This window comes from Anguilla anguilla, chromosome 3 (genome assembly GCF_013347855.1).
Source record: "Anguilla anguilla isolate fAngAng1 chromosome 3, fAngAng1.pri, whole genome shotgun sequence".
In the NCBI taxonomy this organism is placed as follows: Eukaryota; Metazoa; Chordata; class Actinopteri; order Anguilliformes; family Anguillidae; genus Anguilla; species Anguilla anguilla.
Window position 1 is genome coordinate 28,309,176 of NC_049203.1, and position 16,434 is coordinate 28,325,609.

The 16,434-nt window shown below is 41.4% G+C and overlaps 1 protein-coding gene across 4 annotated transcripts in view; it reads right to left on the reverse strand.

Moving 5' to 3' along the window:
• Positions 1-15,494: 15,494 nt before the first annotated feature.
• Positions 15,495-16,434, reverse strand: part of bcor (BCL6 corepressor) — a 62,915-nt gene continuing 61,975 nt past the window's right edge. For all 4 annotated transcript variants that reach the window (XM_035407964.1, XM_035407963.1, XM_035407961.1 and 1 more), the window contains one exon: positions 15,495-16,434. This exon is cut by the window's right edge and continues 194 nt beyond it. In XM_035407964.1, coding sequence (XP_035263855.1) covers positions 16,337-16,434 — 98 coding nt within the window. In that variant the 3' untranslated portion in view covers positions 15,495-16,336.

The window sequence follows — 16,434 nt, forward strand, 5'->3', positions numbered from 1 at the left end:
GATAGATAATCCATCACTGTGTGTGACCTTGTACTTGTATGTGCATGTGGAGGCGAAAAAAGTGTACGTGCGATCGCGTAACACCCCTGCCTCCAAAGGTGGTAATCTCCGCCGCGCAGCACCCGCAGGAAAAAGAGTAGGCCTATTTGTGAGTGTCTGATGACTGTACGCTAAGGACCAATAAGAGGAGATTCGGAGTTCTCATTAGAGACTATCAATACCAACGACCTTGTGTATTTTCCTTTCTGTTGTGGGAAAAATGAGTCGTCGCTCAGTCTCCACTGCTCCAGACAGCAGCTGTAGCCTTTCAGAAACACATTTATTCGCCGCAGCGAGAGGAGCCAGATCGGAGACGGGAAGAGAGGGGTGAATAGCGCTCTGCCTCAACAGTCTATCACGAGTATAGCCTCTCGCGCTCCGCCGCCAGCACACATAATAGTCGGAACACTTAGGAAACACTGTTCAGCCGGCTTGAGCAGCAAAAAGATGTTTCATGAACGCGGTTTTAAACTGCCACGGCCCCCAACACATGCGCCCAGTGGGGGAGGAGACTGCACAGATGGCAAGGACATGCAAGTTGATACATTAATGGGATAGTTCAATTTCAGATTTAAAAAATATTTTTTTCAGCTTGGTGAATGTTTTCGATTGGCCCAGATAGTTTTTGGCTGCATGATGTTTAGATAGGCCTATGTGTATGTTTCTGACGACCCCAGCTTTGCAATGGCATGGTAGGGCATTCGGGGTTTGTAGTGTTAAGCAAGAAAATGTACTTGAACACCAAACCAGCCTGTAGCGACATTGTTTTATGATTTCAGAGGTTGTACAAGTGAACAAATTAATTTTACAGCTTTTATTTACAATTATAAATTGAAATATACTTTTTGTAATACAGGTACTTATTTCCAGTGCATGGGCCACAGGAAATAGTTCCCACTTTAAACAAAATCATACATAATTTTCAAATTGAAATTTTATTAAACATATCCATCCAATTTCACAACAGGTTTCTTTATCTAGACTCTACGATTTGTTCTATAAAATCAATGTTGGGATTGCTGGCGGTGGAAGGCAAGCTGGTGAAGCGACCAGAAGTGATGGGGAAAATAGTGCGATAACCAATCAGATTAAAGATGCGACATGTAAACTGTCGCCCATTGATAATTTTACTTCCCCATTCTACATAGTTCTGTCAAGGAGGAATCTGTGTGGGGTTTTCCAGTATATAGGCTTGATATAGCCTACATTTAAAAGAACAGTATGTTAAAAATAGAAAACACACCCATGAATTGGGCCGATTGTGGAACACAGGAGTGGTTTGTTGCGCTTTATTGTGCTCTGTGTGGCTTCACGGTGGATACACACACAAAACAGATTCATCCAGGTGACATTACATTACATTACATTACAGGCATTTAGCAGACGCTCTTATCCAGAGCGACTTACACAACTTTTACTTAGCACTTTACATTGTATCCATTTATACAGCTGGATATATACTGAAGCAATGCAGGTTAAGTACCTTGCTCAAGGGTACAACGGCAGTGTCCTTACCCGGGATTCGAACCTGCGACCTTTCGGTTACAAGCGCAGTTCCTTACCCACTGTGCCACACTCCGTCCTGTTACAGACATGGGCGGTGCCGTCCTGTGACGACACCGCCTTCATTCATTTTCAAGGCATGTTGCATTTACTGACTTATTTTAATTCCCCATTCAATAGTTCCATCATTGATGACACGTTAATAACACGGTGATGCTGAAATAAGAAAGTATTTTTTTAAATAATAAAAAAAAAGTCTTTTTGCTTGCTTTTGGGATTTAATGCAAAACCACTTATACCAACCATTTATACATGTATACACATAGGAAGCTAACATTCAATATCTGTAATTCACAACTGCTAGTTAGGTAGCTGTCTTAGCAGCATTATCGATGTAATTCATAGCTGTTTGCTACTTATATTGCCATCTTAGCAAACTTTTCTGTGTAATTCACAACTGCTAGCCAGCTAGCTAGTTAGGTAGCCATCTTAGCTAATAGCTCACAGGTTAGTGAGGCTACCGGAAGTATGACACTTTCAAAGTACACAATCATGTGATAGCATTGTTTCCAATCAGGGGTCGATACATTGCAGTCGCAACGGAACCAGAAATAGGGGGTTGCTGTGGTGCAAGGGGCACAGACAGTGAACTTACACCGGAGACAGCATCAGCCTTCAAACCACACTGTTTTCACCAAAATCACCTGGCACTGCTCCCGCGTCCCACAATCGGCTGCTTGTTATCTATTTTTTGACAGACAGAAGTTTTTGTTAAATGTTGGCTGGGTTGAATGTTGTGTTATTGTCCAGTTTGAATAAAATCTAAAAAAAACAATATGAAAATGCACAATTGGATTTTGTATTTGGGTTGGGCTAGTCTAGCTAGGCTATAGGCTATTATCAGAGGCTATAGCAGGAGCAAGATGATAAGCTCTCCAGGTATTTCCATCCTGCGCCTAGCTGAATCACCAACCATCAGAGCACTCCTGTGAATAGCATTACTGCTAACCACTACAGATTCCGTCAAGGTTTCGTTTAAAATAACTTTCAGATAGCGAAATGCCATTGAATCTACATTCCTTACATTGATCTTCTATTGAAAGTGCTTGTTATGTTAAATGTTGATTTAACATCAAATTTTTAATTGAGACTTGTCAATAGAGGTCTTTGTAAAATTTATTCATAATATGTTGTTTCTATATCAAATCGACTACAATAAAAAAAAATTTCATGGATGGATCAATTTTGACCCAATGTTAGTCTTGATTAAAAATTTTAAGTTAAATCGACATTTAACATAATGAGCATTTTCAATTTACAATTAATGTAAGCCATCAACGTTGATTCAATTTATTTTGTTATCTGGGTTACCTTCTGGACTGTAACTAAAATGCGGAGTTGTAGACTATATCAAAACTAAAATAAAAAAATGGCTAGACAGTGTGCACAGAGAGCAATATTAGCAAATCAATTTTCATGTCACATAGATTAGGGAAAGATTAGGGAATAAATATAAATATTATGTTTCAATGACATAGCTTTGTGCCAACCAGCCATGGTCTTCCCTAATTGCATAGGCTACTCTAGTTCTTACGGCTGGGCGTGGCCTAAACATCGTGTTAGGTCAAACCCCGAGGGGAGACTGTCTACACATTTCGCCTGGCTAGCAATGCCAGCAGTCTAGCATGCTATATCAAAACTGTGCAATCTTTTAGTCACTAAAAGACTGCTTACGATTACATTAGCCATCTGAAGAAGGCTAATATCCCCATAGAGTTCACCAAAACCGATCGTTTCACAACTGTTATTTAAAAAATATTATTCTGGGGGTCTCCCCCCAGACCCCCCTGGAAGGGCGCAGTTCTCAGGGTTTATGTATTTCAATGCCCGCAATATTCAAACTAAAGACATGCCCTTGCCACAGAGCAATGATTAACGGAATGATTAACAGAGCACTTCAACAGAACTGTGGAATGGGGAAATAAAATTTGAAACGGGAGACAGTTTACAGCTTATCGCACCGCGTTCCCTGTCGCTGACATTTTGTTAGGCCTATCTGTTGTGGGCAATCTAGCCTGTTAGGCTATGTGTGATAATAAACTACTGAATCACACACGAATCTGGCTAAATATCTAGCATAATTGGGGGAATTCAAGTTCTCATCTCCGCTCTTCTTAAGTTTGAATGTCAAATTCTGTGGGATGGTCTTTCAAACCTGGGCGGGAGCATGAAGATGTCACCCAGAAATGTGAAAAGACTTCCGTGGCAGCATACATTGGTGTGTCCTTCACTGGGAGGAGGCGAGGAGCCGAGTTTGAAGCTGCATCTCTCGTCTCCTCCAATATTGGGACACTGGAGGGAGGGCGCAACGATCAGTTTCCGGGGTAATGGAGGAGACGAGGTGGTAGTGGAGGAAAGAAGAGGTGCATTGCAACCATTTATTTAGGTACCTCCTTGCTTCCTTTCCTAGTATGGAAAGCTAAACTGATTTTTTTTTTTAAAGATAGATATATACATATGTGAAATTGACATCTGGAGTTACGAAAAGTAATTGAACCATAGACTGTAGAACGGGACGCACCCAGGGTAAGAACAATGCGGACTCGTGGAGCTTCTTTCGGAGAACCGCGCAGTCAATGGAAGGGATGCGACGTTTCTGTAAGCGATCCATAACGATCTGCAGGTGGATCACGCTGATTAATGACGGCTGTTGGAGGCACCGCTGCGTGCAAAGAGCTTCCTGCAATCTGAACCGTCTTGGTCGGTGTTGTTCGTGCGCTGACAGGCCCCGCCTCTAAGTCCCTCGTTCTAGATCAAGCTCACAGCCACGCAAGCCTTAAAAGCCGCACTGCCATTGTGCTTTTACTCGAACAGATGGCTGGATCATTGTTATCTCCCGGAAAGCGCGACTCTCGCACTAACATGTTTTTGAGAGCACGGTGCTTTTCTGATGTTATTTCTTTCGTGTATACGGTCCGTGAGGCTGCAAAAGCACATTGAATGCACGTTTCCGGAATGGGATACACACGTTTTTAATTGTTCGATGTTCGAGTTCAAGAGGGGTTCAGCTAACACATCAGTGATTGTTTTTGGCTGTGTCCAGACAGGGAGATGAAAAATGCCCCCACCAGAGCTCTTTGGGCTTGACAAAGCAATATTGGACATTGCTCCCAGGGTTTTCCTTCCAGTAGTACAAGAGGCAGGGGTCAATTTTGAGTTTTCAGTCTTATCCTAGTGTCTTCTGCATGAAAAGTTGTTTCTTTCTCTCTCCTTCCCTCCTGTCTCCATCATAAAACATAAAGTGAGAGGGTGTCAATAAATTCCTAGACTGTCTTGGCATCTCTACCAAATAAAATCTCAGGTTTGGTTGATGGCACAGATTTATGATACCTTTTATAAAGAAGAAAACTCCTAGGTGCAAATAATGTTGCTACAAATAATTATTTCTTGCATAGTACTATAGGTCTCTGGCCCTGGGATGGATGGAATTACTCAACTGGATTTTTTTCATTTAGACTATTTTAAGTTCCCTTATTTTTATCTCTTTTTGTAAACTTCTCTAGGAAATTGCAATGTGGCTATACAATTTATATAATTTATTAAAACCCCACCGAACTTGCTGGATCCATGGCTTTAACAGTAATTTATATACATGACATGACATTGATTGCACCTTATTGTAGTGCTTAGACAGTTTTTTTTCAGAGGTGGAAAATCCACGTTCTGAAAGCAAAAGTCCTCCCCAATCTCTCTAATTTGTCCAAGTTGGTCCATAAACAAACATAGCTGCAATATACAGCCAGTCATATTTCTAGCTCTCTTGAACCTCAATGTCATTGCAAAACATAGCTCTTTGTGTGGCCATGTTATGCTTGTACACCTTAAAACCGATCCTGTATAAAAATACATGTCTATGGCCCTAGGATTTCAGTAATGGCGATTTATTGAGTATTCGGCTTTGTAAGTTCCACATTTAATACCACTGGTCCAATCCCCGCCATGCAAGCCCAGTTGGGATTCTAGCCCAGGGAGACGCGAGCTCTGGGAGGGGAGGGAACTGCAGAACAGCGGGTTTCTCCAGACTTGCCTGCCAGATCCTGTCGACAGCTGGAGCTGCTCAAGACCCCAGAGAGGAGGCCCTGGGGACAGAACAGAACCCCCACCACCCCATCTCTCCCGGAGACCACCCCCCCCCGCCCCCCTTCCCAAAATTCACGCTCCTTGGCTGCGCCGAGCATCCACTTAAAACATTGCTTTTAAGCAATGATATCGTCACAGAAAGCAGTCACAGTGCTTTCATAGCACGCTGCCTGAAGCTTTGGAGACTGCCACTCTGATTTCTTTCACGAGGCAGAATAATGCGTCTTTATTTTGGGCAGCCTTTCTCAGCTTCCTCGGAAGTTGCTTGCAAACACCCCCTCCCTGTTTTTCGCTCGCTGACACTCTGGAACCACAGTGCCATAAATGGCCTGTTCAGCATTAATTAGTTTTCAGCTTATTTTATCCATCAGAGACAAGTTTTTTCCCCTCACCCCTAAAACAGGATTTCAGGCAAGTCGTTTCAACAACAGAACCCCCCCAACAGCCATCACTGCCTGCATCAACCCAAAACCAGCCCCACACCCCCACGTCCACCCATCCGATATCCCTCCATTCCCCCTGTAAGCCCCTGCTGCAGCCTGCACCTCTAGCCCTCATTGAAATGTGACGCTGTAGTCAATTGCCTTCAATGTCACTGCTAATAGATAAGAGGGGGATTAGCCATCACTACAATGAATCTGATGAGGGGGAGAATAATTACCCTGGCTACTGTCATCTAATTGTTTTTTAATTAAGCATGCACAGTTTTTCCATTCTAACCCCATGGACAAACAACACTTTGTATGTTTACTTGTGAGTGCCTAATTGTATTTAGAAAACATTCCAAAATGCAGACTTCTTTCAGATTTGACTGGATACTACATACATACTGGAATTCGCAATGCATTTATATTTAAGGCCATCTCAGAAAAGCAGCAAATGTACTTTTATTAAGATTCGATGAATTGGTGTTATTTTTTATTCCAAAATTATTTCTGAAAAACACAATATGAAAGAATATTGTAATTATTATATAACACATTCCTTGCACCAAATCACTTTTTGTCACTGGGGTGAGAACTGGAGGTGACAGAACTAGGAAAAAAGTATAAGTTTAATTCCTGGAAACCATGGTAAAATATATGTTAAATGGGATATATAAAAATGTGAAGGTATTTCGGTGTCATATATTAAATATATATATTCCATTAATGAGGTGTTTCCACACTTAATTTGCATGGCTAATGAATGTTATGTTGCAAATTGTTAATGACTTGAGAATGTGTTGTAATGATTAAATAACAAAGGCTAAGATGATCAAGTCTAAGATGTAGCCATCATAAAACTTGTTTCACACATACCTCTAAGCATATTATAAAGTGTGCGCGGCACTAAAGTACACACGTGGGTAAATATGTGTATTTTACGTCGAGGCAGTATCACACAATATCGTAAAACAATCCTAATTTAGGAAGATGTAGGTTTATTTGAATCTGCGACACACCGTATATGGTGAAATGCGTAGCGTCCTCATAGTCACATATGGCTCTTGAAGCACTCTCTGACAGAGTAACTGAACATAAGGCAGTGACCAATCAGAAGTCTGCAAGACGTGCGTGTGTAGGAAACGGGGACGGTGTGATATGTTGCAAGAACAACGGAAGCCACGCGGCAGGGACAAACAAGTGACACAACTTCATTGTTGGCTCCCTAGGCAAAGCGACTGACATCTCCGTTTCGCCCGAGGCTGAGGCAAGACTGCTGAAGGTAGCCCCAGTGACCTCTGGGAACAGAGCGCATCTGGTTCCTCCACACGCCAACTTGAGGATGCGCATGCTCGCAAGATGCTCAACATCACACTCCTTTGACACGGCCTGTGGCACCAGATGAACTGGTGCTGTTTCAAGAAAAACGCAGTCCCGAGGGGACCAACTAGCTGGATATTCTGTCCTTCTGTCCGCGAAAATAGCTAAACTACTCAGGAAATAGTATTCGGTTTTGAGAGGGAATTTTTGCAAACTTGTCACAAGTAGCCTACAAGTTTGGCTTGGGCACTATTGACCGCATGCGCAATGCTACCTCATGCATATTTATGAAGTAGGTTTGACATTTGGTTAGGGAGTTACCTTCCCGTATGGAATAACTTGATGAATTCGTTCATGCGGCCACACATTCTTACGTGACCAACAACTCATGATTAGCTCTGAAAATAACTGCTGCGTGCTCCTTTAAAATTCATATACAGTAGCCTAAATATGCGCAAAGCTGGGTCACATAACAGCTCTGTCTCAATTAATGTCCAGTAAATTTCTGGCGAACTAGCCTCCAATCTTGCTAAGACTTGCAGACACTTCTTTAAAAATTCACTTTAAAACTAACAATTCCCTCTTGTCACTTGCTCCACCATCTTTGTAGCGCTTCATTTTAAAGTCTCTGTCAGTAGAGTCTGTATATTTTCCTGCCGACATCCTTCGCCCTCCTCCTCCTACAGGCTCGCTGATATCTTGGCATCACTTGAAGCTTGAAAGCTCTTTAGGAAAAACAAATGACAGATGTGTGCCAACAGACTATTCAGACCACAGTGGCAGTTTGTGACTGTGGTAACGCGGGGGGGGGGGGGGGGGGGGGGGTGTTCGAAACGTTTCCTCTGTCACTCAGGCTACACTACTCTTTTAAATCCGATTTCTCTGCGTTTTTAACATCCGATCAGGCGAGCCTGCATTAAGTGACCCGTGATAGCCGCGCATAAATCGGATATCGCTCGCATTGGGTTCGGATCTGACCACTTGGCGAGGTGGTCTAGCACACATTGTGTTCGGAATTGCTTGTAGTCTGGACATAATCAGGCATCTCAAAACGCTTTCACCGGAAAAACGTCAGGAAATAGCGCAATAGCCACTCGTTTGAGCACAGACACGGGGGCACGGAGATGAGCTGTCGGTGGAGACGAGGCTGCAGCTGATGACAAATGTGGTCGAACGTATGCTTTCGCATACGGAAATTGACAAGCCAGTCGGAATCTGTGAAGTTGTGGACAATGTGGCTCCACCAGTGCTGGCTACGTTCGTGGACCCATACCCTCCTCTCGACCGGAACAGTGGATGCAAACAGTACTAACAGCACGCCTCCGCTGCTGCCTCCTGATCAGTGCACGCCTGGTGCGGGCCCTACTTCGACTACTCAATAGTTTAAATATAATTAAAAAGAACACAATCTCACGAATACCGAAAGCCACTGGAATGTCTTTTCCGTTTATTTTTATTTTTTATACATATTGCGCGGGATAATGAAATCCGAACTGAGATCTTATCACAAGAGCTCGCATTGAACTGTCAAATGTGGACACAACTCAAATGTGGCCTGGTGTGATCGGATGTTCAAATTCCGATTCCAGAAGTCGCATGAAAAGACTAGTGTAACCGTAGCCTCAGTCTCCTCATTGTTTCTTTTTAATTCATGTAAAAATGGATCATGTGAAAATACTACTGCAACCGAAAGAATTGGATGTTTGCTTTAAATGCTAAAAACATTATCCGAGGTCCGGCGCGTTAAAGGGTTGTGTAAACTGGTTGCTTGTATTTGTTTTGGTTGCCCTTGTGTGTAAGAACACATTGATCTGGTTGTGTAAACAACAGACCCCAGGATGCATACTGGCGCAGTGCAGAGCGGAGTGTCCCGTAGTCCGCCGAGAGCGGATGGAAAGACTCTGGTAAACAGGGAGTTTTCCAGGAAGCAAAGCACGAGACCTGAGACAGTAAGCTCCATCAAATAACATGTCGTAACCTTCAAAAAGTAAGTTGTCATTGTTAAGAGTGTCTGCTAATAAAATAATAAATGGTGTGCATCGCATAGAGGTAGGCTCTATTTTCTGCTTGCCGGTTGTCAGAATAAATACAGGTGGAATGTAAGCTACTAGTCATTGATGATTTCAGATACGCAAACACACAAAGACATCAATCCCGCTGCTTTGTTTTGACAGCAACGCTGACAAAATAAATAAATAAAAAACACAACTTCTACAGCTGAAAATGATCTAGGAGAACCAGTGCTCTCCTGCAAAGTTGTTTTGCCCGTTCTCTTATGACAATGAGGGTTATTTCTGGCTCAGCAAATTTAAGTTGGGAGCCCTGAACAGAAAGCACACCGATTTGTTTAAATCGATTCCTGTCTTCATTGCCATATGAGAAGGGGTGGGGCGTCGCATCTTAAACGAGTCTTCACCTTATGTTGGTGAAACCGTCTCAACGGTATCTGTTCTTTAGTTCTTATACTTTGTTAGGCTACTACACCAAACAGTTCCCGTGTACGGAGCGGACAGTTAAAAAAAAAAGAAGTTCCCTCTGAACGCTGGAATAAATTATCTTGACGGTGCCTAATTGGTGCATCTAAAAACTGTTCTCCGAATTTGCCCTACGTCCGTTAAAAAAAAAAATCAGAACCTGAGTAACGCCAGACTACAGTGCACGGTAAAGGTCTGTAACGTCTACCCACACGACAAAAATACTTTTTCCTGTAGATTCCGCGTTATTTCTTCTTGAACTCTTTTTGACCGCAGATTTTTCACAACGTGTCAGTCGGAACTCGCCGCGGTTTCTTAGATCTCACCCAACCAATGGTTCTCACCAAACAGCAGAGCACGGCACAGCGTTGTGTTTGAACAGCGGAGAGATAAACCGAACTGTTTTGTTGATCTTGGAATTTGATTTGCTTTGGCCTTGAGCCAATCCCTCTCCATCATAACATCACATGCTTGGTTAGTAACGTCACGAAACGAGTTAGGCTATTCATGTAATCCGTCTTAAATTTTCAGTTATATTCTTCTCGGGCACATTTTTATGAACGTGTTCTTCCATGTTCTTTCGCACTTTCTGTGGAATTCTCCAAATGCTTTTACGGAAACTAAAGCAGAAATGTTGGCCTCATTAAATTAATGTAAAAACGGTTGCTAGTCATCTCCAAATATATAAATTGCGTCGCGCCTGTCACTATATGATATTGTCATTTCACAGCGCTCGTTTAGCCTCATGCGAACGTATTATAGGCCGAGCGTACTTTATTCATGGTTGCGACCTAACTCCACTATTCAGTTATTGCAAGCGTCCATATACAATGGTATAATGGCAACGGTGTTGAAGCAGATACTATATATAGCCAACAACCGCTTTTACTCTCCAAATGCACTAGTCCGTCCTTGAACCTTGCGGCAGCAGCGTTTACCGTTTGTTCGTTCGACTCTATCTTCTAAAATATTTGAATTCTCATTATGATGGTCAACATCACCACAGGTAGACCTATTATGGAGGACCAAAAATGCTCAAATTAAACATAAATAAATACAAGAAAAATGAAAAAATAAATGAGTGTATACATGAATAAATTAATAGATGAAATCTTATATAAATGGGTATTTATGCATATTTGTGCATATTCATTTCTGTATTTATTTCTATATATTTAATGTTTATTTATGTTTTTCCTGGTCCTTGGGGTGGCGTGGGGGCTGTCAATCGAAGTATGCTGCGCTGTCACCTTATTCCCATTGGTTGATCAATACCAGAGTGCGTAGATCGACTGTACACGTCTTGTTTAAAAGCCGGTTGCTTCGACTGTTTTAGGGGAGAGGGGGCCAAATGTAACAGATGCTTTTTAAGTGGTTGCCTTATAACTAGAGCAACGTATTTCAGGGTGAAACAATGAGGTTGGGTTGGGCTGAAAACTCAGAATCACCCCCCCCCCCCCCCCTTTGTCCCCAACGAATGGCATTAGATTTCAAAAAATATTTCTGGTGATACTGCCAAATAAAAGTCTGTTTTGGCTGTAGGCAAGTGACTTTTTTTACTGGAAGTATTTTTTGGGTGCTGTATTGTGTGTAGGCTTATGTCAAGGAAACCAAATGTGTTTAATCATAAACAGTCTTTTAGTGACAAACAGATTGCATAGTTTTGATAAAGCATGCTAGCTTGCTGGGATTGCTAGCCAGTCAAAAGTGCAGACACCCCAGGCAAGTTAAACCTAATGCAGTGTTTTATGCTGCCAGTTATAGAAATTACTAATAGTAGAGTGTGTTACTACTAAGTTGTATGCTGCAAATGACATAATATAGTAGGCCTAAGTTGAGTATTTTAAATGGACTCCATTATGACATTTCATATGCATCTACATACAATACAATTCACATAATCGCCTACAGTGACACATTGCGAAGGCATACGAACATGTAGCTACAGAATAGATAGCTCAAATAAAACAGCCATCTGTATTTGTTCACAGAAAATGAGAAAAGAAAGACAACCACGGACATGGGTCTCCAGGGAGGTCTGATCTGTTAGAAATAAATAAATAAACTAACTAACTAATTAATTAACAGCCTGTTGACAATAGACAGTTGATTAACCAATTGATTGGATTTGTTCAACTCAGACCGATCTTTGTAAATATAGGTCTATTTTTCTGTGATGTTCAGGACCGATGGTGAACCTCTCGCACGAACCGGATCTTAGCTTGATTTACTGTTGTGTGGTACACAGCTCAAGTTTGGGCCACAGAGCGTCTGGTCGATCAGACATCTTGACATCTAAGAACTGCACAGTCCAACCGCTTATTTTTTTACCTCCTTGCTTCAGTTACTTGTCACAGTTCGATCATAATACGTTACGCAATCCAAAAAAATACTTTCACAAAAGGATGCACTCGTGTTTCCTTACTCAAGAATTCTTTTGGCGCCTTCTAGCTCCCAGCTCCTAGGACAAGCATGTAACAGGTTGGAATATCCTCAAAGATGGTGCACCTTGATCGATTTCCAGGAGAAAGAAATGAGACCTGGAAAGGGGAAAAATCAGTGGGTGGAATGCACCCTATCTCTCTCTGCACCTACCTCCTATTCTCCCACTCTGGGCTTGATTTCTGTGCGTGATTGTAAAATCTGCACCCCTCATTATGATATGGACAAAAATATAGAAATAAATAGGCTACGAAAATAAATATATAATCAATAAATCAAGAAACACATACATACAGTAATAAATACAGAAATTAATGATACAGGATACAAATAGGGAAATAAGTACAGAAATTAATAATTCGAAAATAAATAAATAGGAAAATAAATGCAGAAATACCCATGTACGTCAGATTTTATCAATTTATTTATGTTTACATTCATGTACCCTTGAATTTATTTTAATTTATTTATTGAGTAATTTATTTACTTTTAATTTAGGCATTTCTGGTTGGCCTATAGGCTTATTGCAGCCTAGGAGATATAGGATATTATCCTTTTCAGAAGTTGAGCAATGGCCAAATATTCAAGCTCCATCACAACACAATTCACATTAATTATTTTACGTTCTTCGCGGATTCTGTCATCGGATTTTCTGTGAGGATGCGCCTAAAGAAGAAGAACTAACAAAAGATGAAAATGCAGTAAAACACTGAAATCCACATGAATTTTCCCTGATCTTCAGTTTCATCACCCTGTGGGCAGAGGCCTTCAAATTGCGGCGTAGCGGCTAAAACGGAGTCACATAAAGCACCACGGCTGTGCATGCTGGGCCTACATGGGGTTATTAACATTTCTGTAACGTTTCATATAAAGCGTTTGTAAAAAGCTCTATAAATGTTTAATTTGAATTTTCCTCATAAAACGCACAAGGAAAAACACGATTTAACCACTTATGAATCGAATGCAGTTGGTGTCCAACATGCGCAACTTCCGAACTGCTGCAGACATAATAGTAAATCGACGGTCACTTACTCGTCTTAACCAAACACACACGCAACTATGGTTGCCTACGTGACAGTAAATTTATCTCATGATTATGCAGTTTCTCTGAATAATTTTTGCGCGCTCAAATTTTGTTCCATCTCTTTCTCTTGAGTCAACTATAGGCTACGCTCCAGAAAGACGAATTTAGTAGTCCTCGGTTCTTATATTTACTACGGCCTCTCCTATCGGGCAAAGGTAGTCAATGGAATTGCAGTCACTGAGGCGAATATCGTGTACGTGAAAACACTACACTTAAAAATTAGACTAGCATGCAAACATTCACACCGAAACACGCTTTCTGAATAATTTTAGAATTATGTGCAAACAACGAAAAACAAACGTTGCATTTACATTGAATTTAAAGTATTTTTTCTGTGCACAAGTTGGGGCCGTCATTTCTGTGCGATGTTCGAGCTCACAATTGATGAGCCCACTGAACCGTTTGCAACATATTTGGAGTCGTGGACAACGGCTGGGAAATAAACGTTTCTCATCGCAGCCGTTTGCCTGACCCACGCGCCACCTGACACTTCGCAACAGGGGCTCCAGAGAAGAGCCGGAGGATATTGATACTTAACAGCCTAATGCCTTACGCTGTAGCTTCTACTTAATGGGATACAGATTCTCTGTCGAGATTAGCCTCGCCTTGTTAAAGACCATCAGAAAAAAAAACATTCTGACCAGGCCTCATTCCAGATGCTCGAGTGAATTCAATGTTGGTGTGCCGTCATATGTTCCTGTATGCGATATTATTCATTCGAGCTGAAGCACCCACATAACTAGCCTACTTCGCAATATGGAACATTACAGACAGCCATTATTCTTGCCCATAGTCTTCAAATGAGAATTTTAGTCTTCACTGGTCCTTTACTGCTAAAAAATTCTGTTCGTTTTTAACACACTCTATTATGTACAATTTAGCGCTTAAAACAAGTGAACACCGTTGGGAAGCCCAGTTGTACCCAGAACATTATTACTGCATCTGTGGATTGATTTACGGAAGGGAACTATCTTCCGGTGCACGAAAACAGGGGTTTCAAAACAGTTCCGAACAACCCTAGGTATTGTTCAGGGAAGAACCCAGTGTTCTTATAATCCACTCCTTGTTTACGAATTTACCATTTTCTAAGGCAGGGGTAGCCTACCCCGTTTCTTAGTCTCTTGCAGCTCATGGACATATTAGTGTCCTTCGGAAGTAAAATGTCATTAAATAAACGAGATATAATTTATTATATTTAATTGCGTATTTAATTACCAGTTTATTAATTTATCACATTTTTTTCTATCACTTACGTTGGTTTAAAGTGGCGTATCTGCGTCTTGCAGCTATGATGTAGGCTAAATCTCAAATGAATTTCAATTTGAAGGTGAACTGCTGCAGGCCTACAATAACCCCGTATTGTTGACGTGGCCAATAACAGAGCCATTTCCCGTGCTGTCCGCGACCCATGGCGAACATTTAGCGCGGACCGTGGAGGAGGTGGTATAGCTAGCGGAACGGATCGCGGATCAGGGTGGTTGAGACGAGAATTCATGACGTCAGCTCTGGACTCAGAGATGATGTCCGGGTTTTCTAGTATAACATTAATATTTGGAAAGCTGGTCCACTTGATTTTTCTTCGTAGGAAGCTCGTACTTGCAAACTTCCCTCGTGTTCATACCTCTTAATTTTAGTTGGGACCTATTATTTTCAGTTTGTACAAATAAAAACGCGTTTGGCAAACTAGGATAAGCCCCACATGCAACGCACTGTGATCGTATAGGAAGGGTCGGCCCTGCCCTGGTGTCATAGCGAAGAGTCAAACCCCGGATGCACAGGTGATTTCAAATACGGGTTAAGAGTTCGTTGCCCTGCGGCATACCGGTCTTCATCCTTTAAAATAAATATTCCTATGACATACTTTTTCATGTTTGTATTTGGACTGCAAAGAATGAATTCTCATTTCAGGGCCATAATATAGGTCTACAATGATCCATTTGATCTGACAACTTTTGAAGCACTTTTTTATGGCTGTCTGATCATCATCAGAGTTCTAAATCCAAACCATGCAAGTTCCTGACAAAGGCCTGAAAATGAATCCTTGGTAATGAATGATGACAAGAAAGGTTTTTAATAGTTAACGAGTTTAATACTGGGACAGTAACTAAGAGCCTGACACAAGAGTTGAAGATTCTCTTTTATTGCCATTTATTTTTAAAGGATTTTTTTGTAAAATATAAATACAAATGGGGTATTCTTTAATTACAAAGTTTAAACACATCTGCATAAACGATAAACACACCAATCAGAAACAATTACTGCAAATAACAACCCCTTATTTACAAGTTAAAGCACGCTTTCCACCAAACGGCTTATATTGTTTTAGTATCTTAAAACCTTTTTTATTTTACAAAAACACACGAAAATATCTTAAATTTTTCATTTTAAATAAGAGAAAAGAAAAACGCCAATATTTGAAGAAAGGCAGAAAACAGCTCCTGAAGTTTGAGCTCCATGAGAAACAAACTCAGAAGGGCATCTTCTTCCAATGAATGCAAACACCATGTTCAAAAACAACTCCAGCTTCTAAATGATATGCATTCACCTGGCCAAGCTAGGCAGGTCTGTAAACTAAAACTGAGGTGCACAGTGAAAATTAGAGTACTGTGTGTAAAAGCCTCCATTTTAAAGCCTGTTTGTTTCTGACCAATTCCCAAGCTCTCCAAATTAGGCATGGAGATTTTTTTTTTTTACGTGAAGGGAAAGTAAAAATAGGACCATATATAAAATAAAACCAAAAATCAGAAGAAATATATTCATATATTTATATTTATAAAAATAAGATGGATGTTAAATTAAGAGTCGGTCCTGAACAGAGCTGGAACCTCTGTCGTCCAGTCTGCAACATCAATCGGCTATGTACACTATGTACATGTGCGAGTCCGTGCCTGGGGCCGGGGGCCGGGTCATCACCTCGCCATGGCGACGGGGTCCCAGCTGCCGTCCAGGCACTCCAGGGAGGAGCCCAGCAGGGCCGTGAGCTCGGCGCTGATCTCCACCAGGTCCA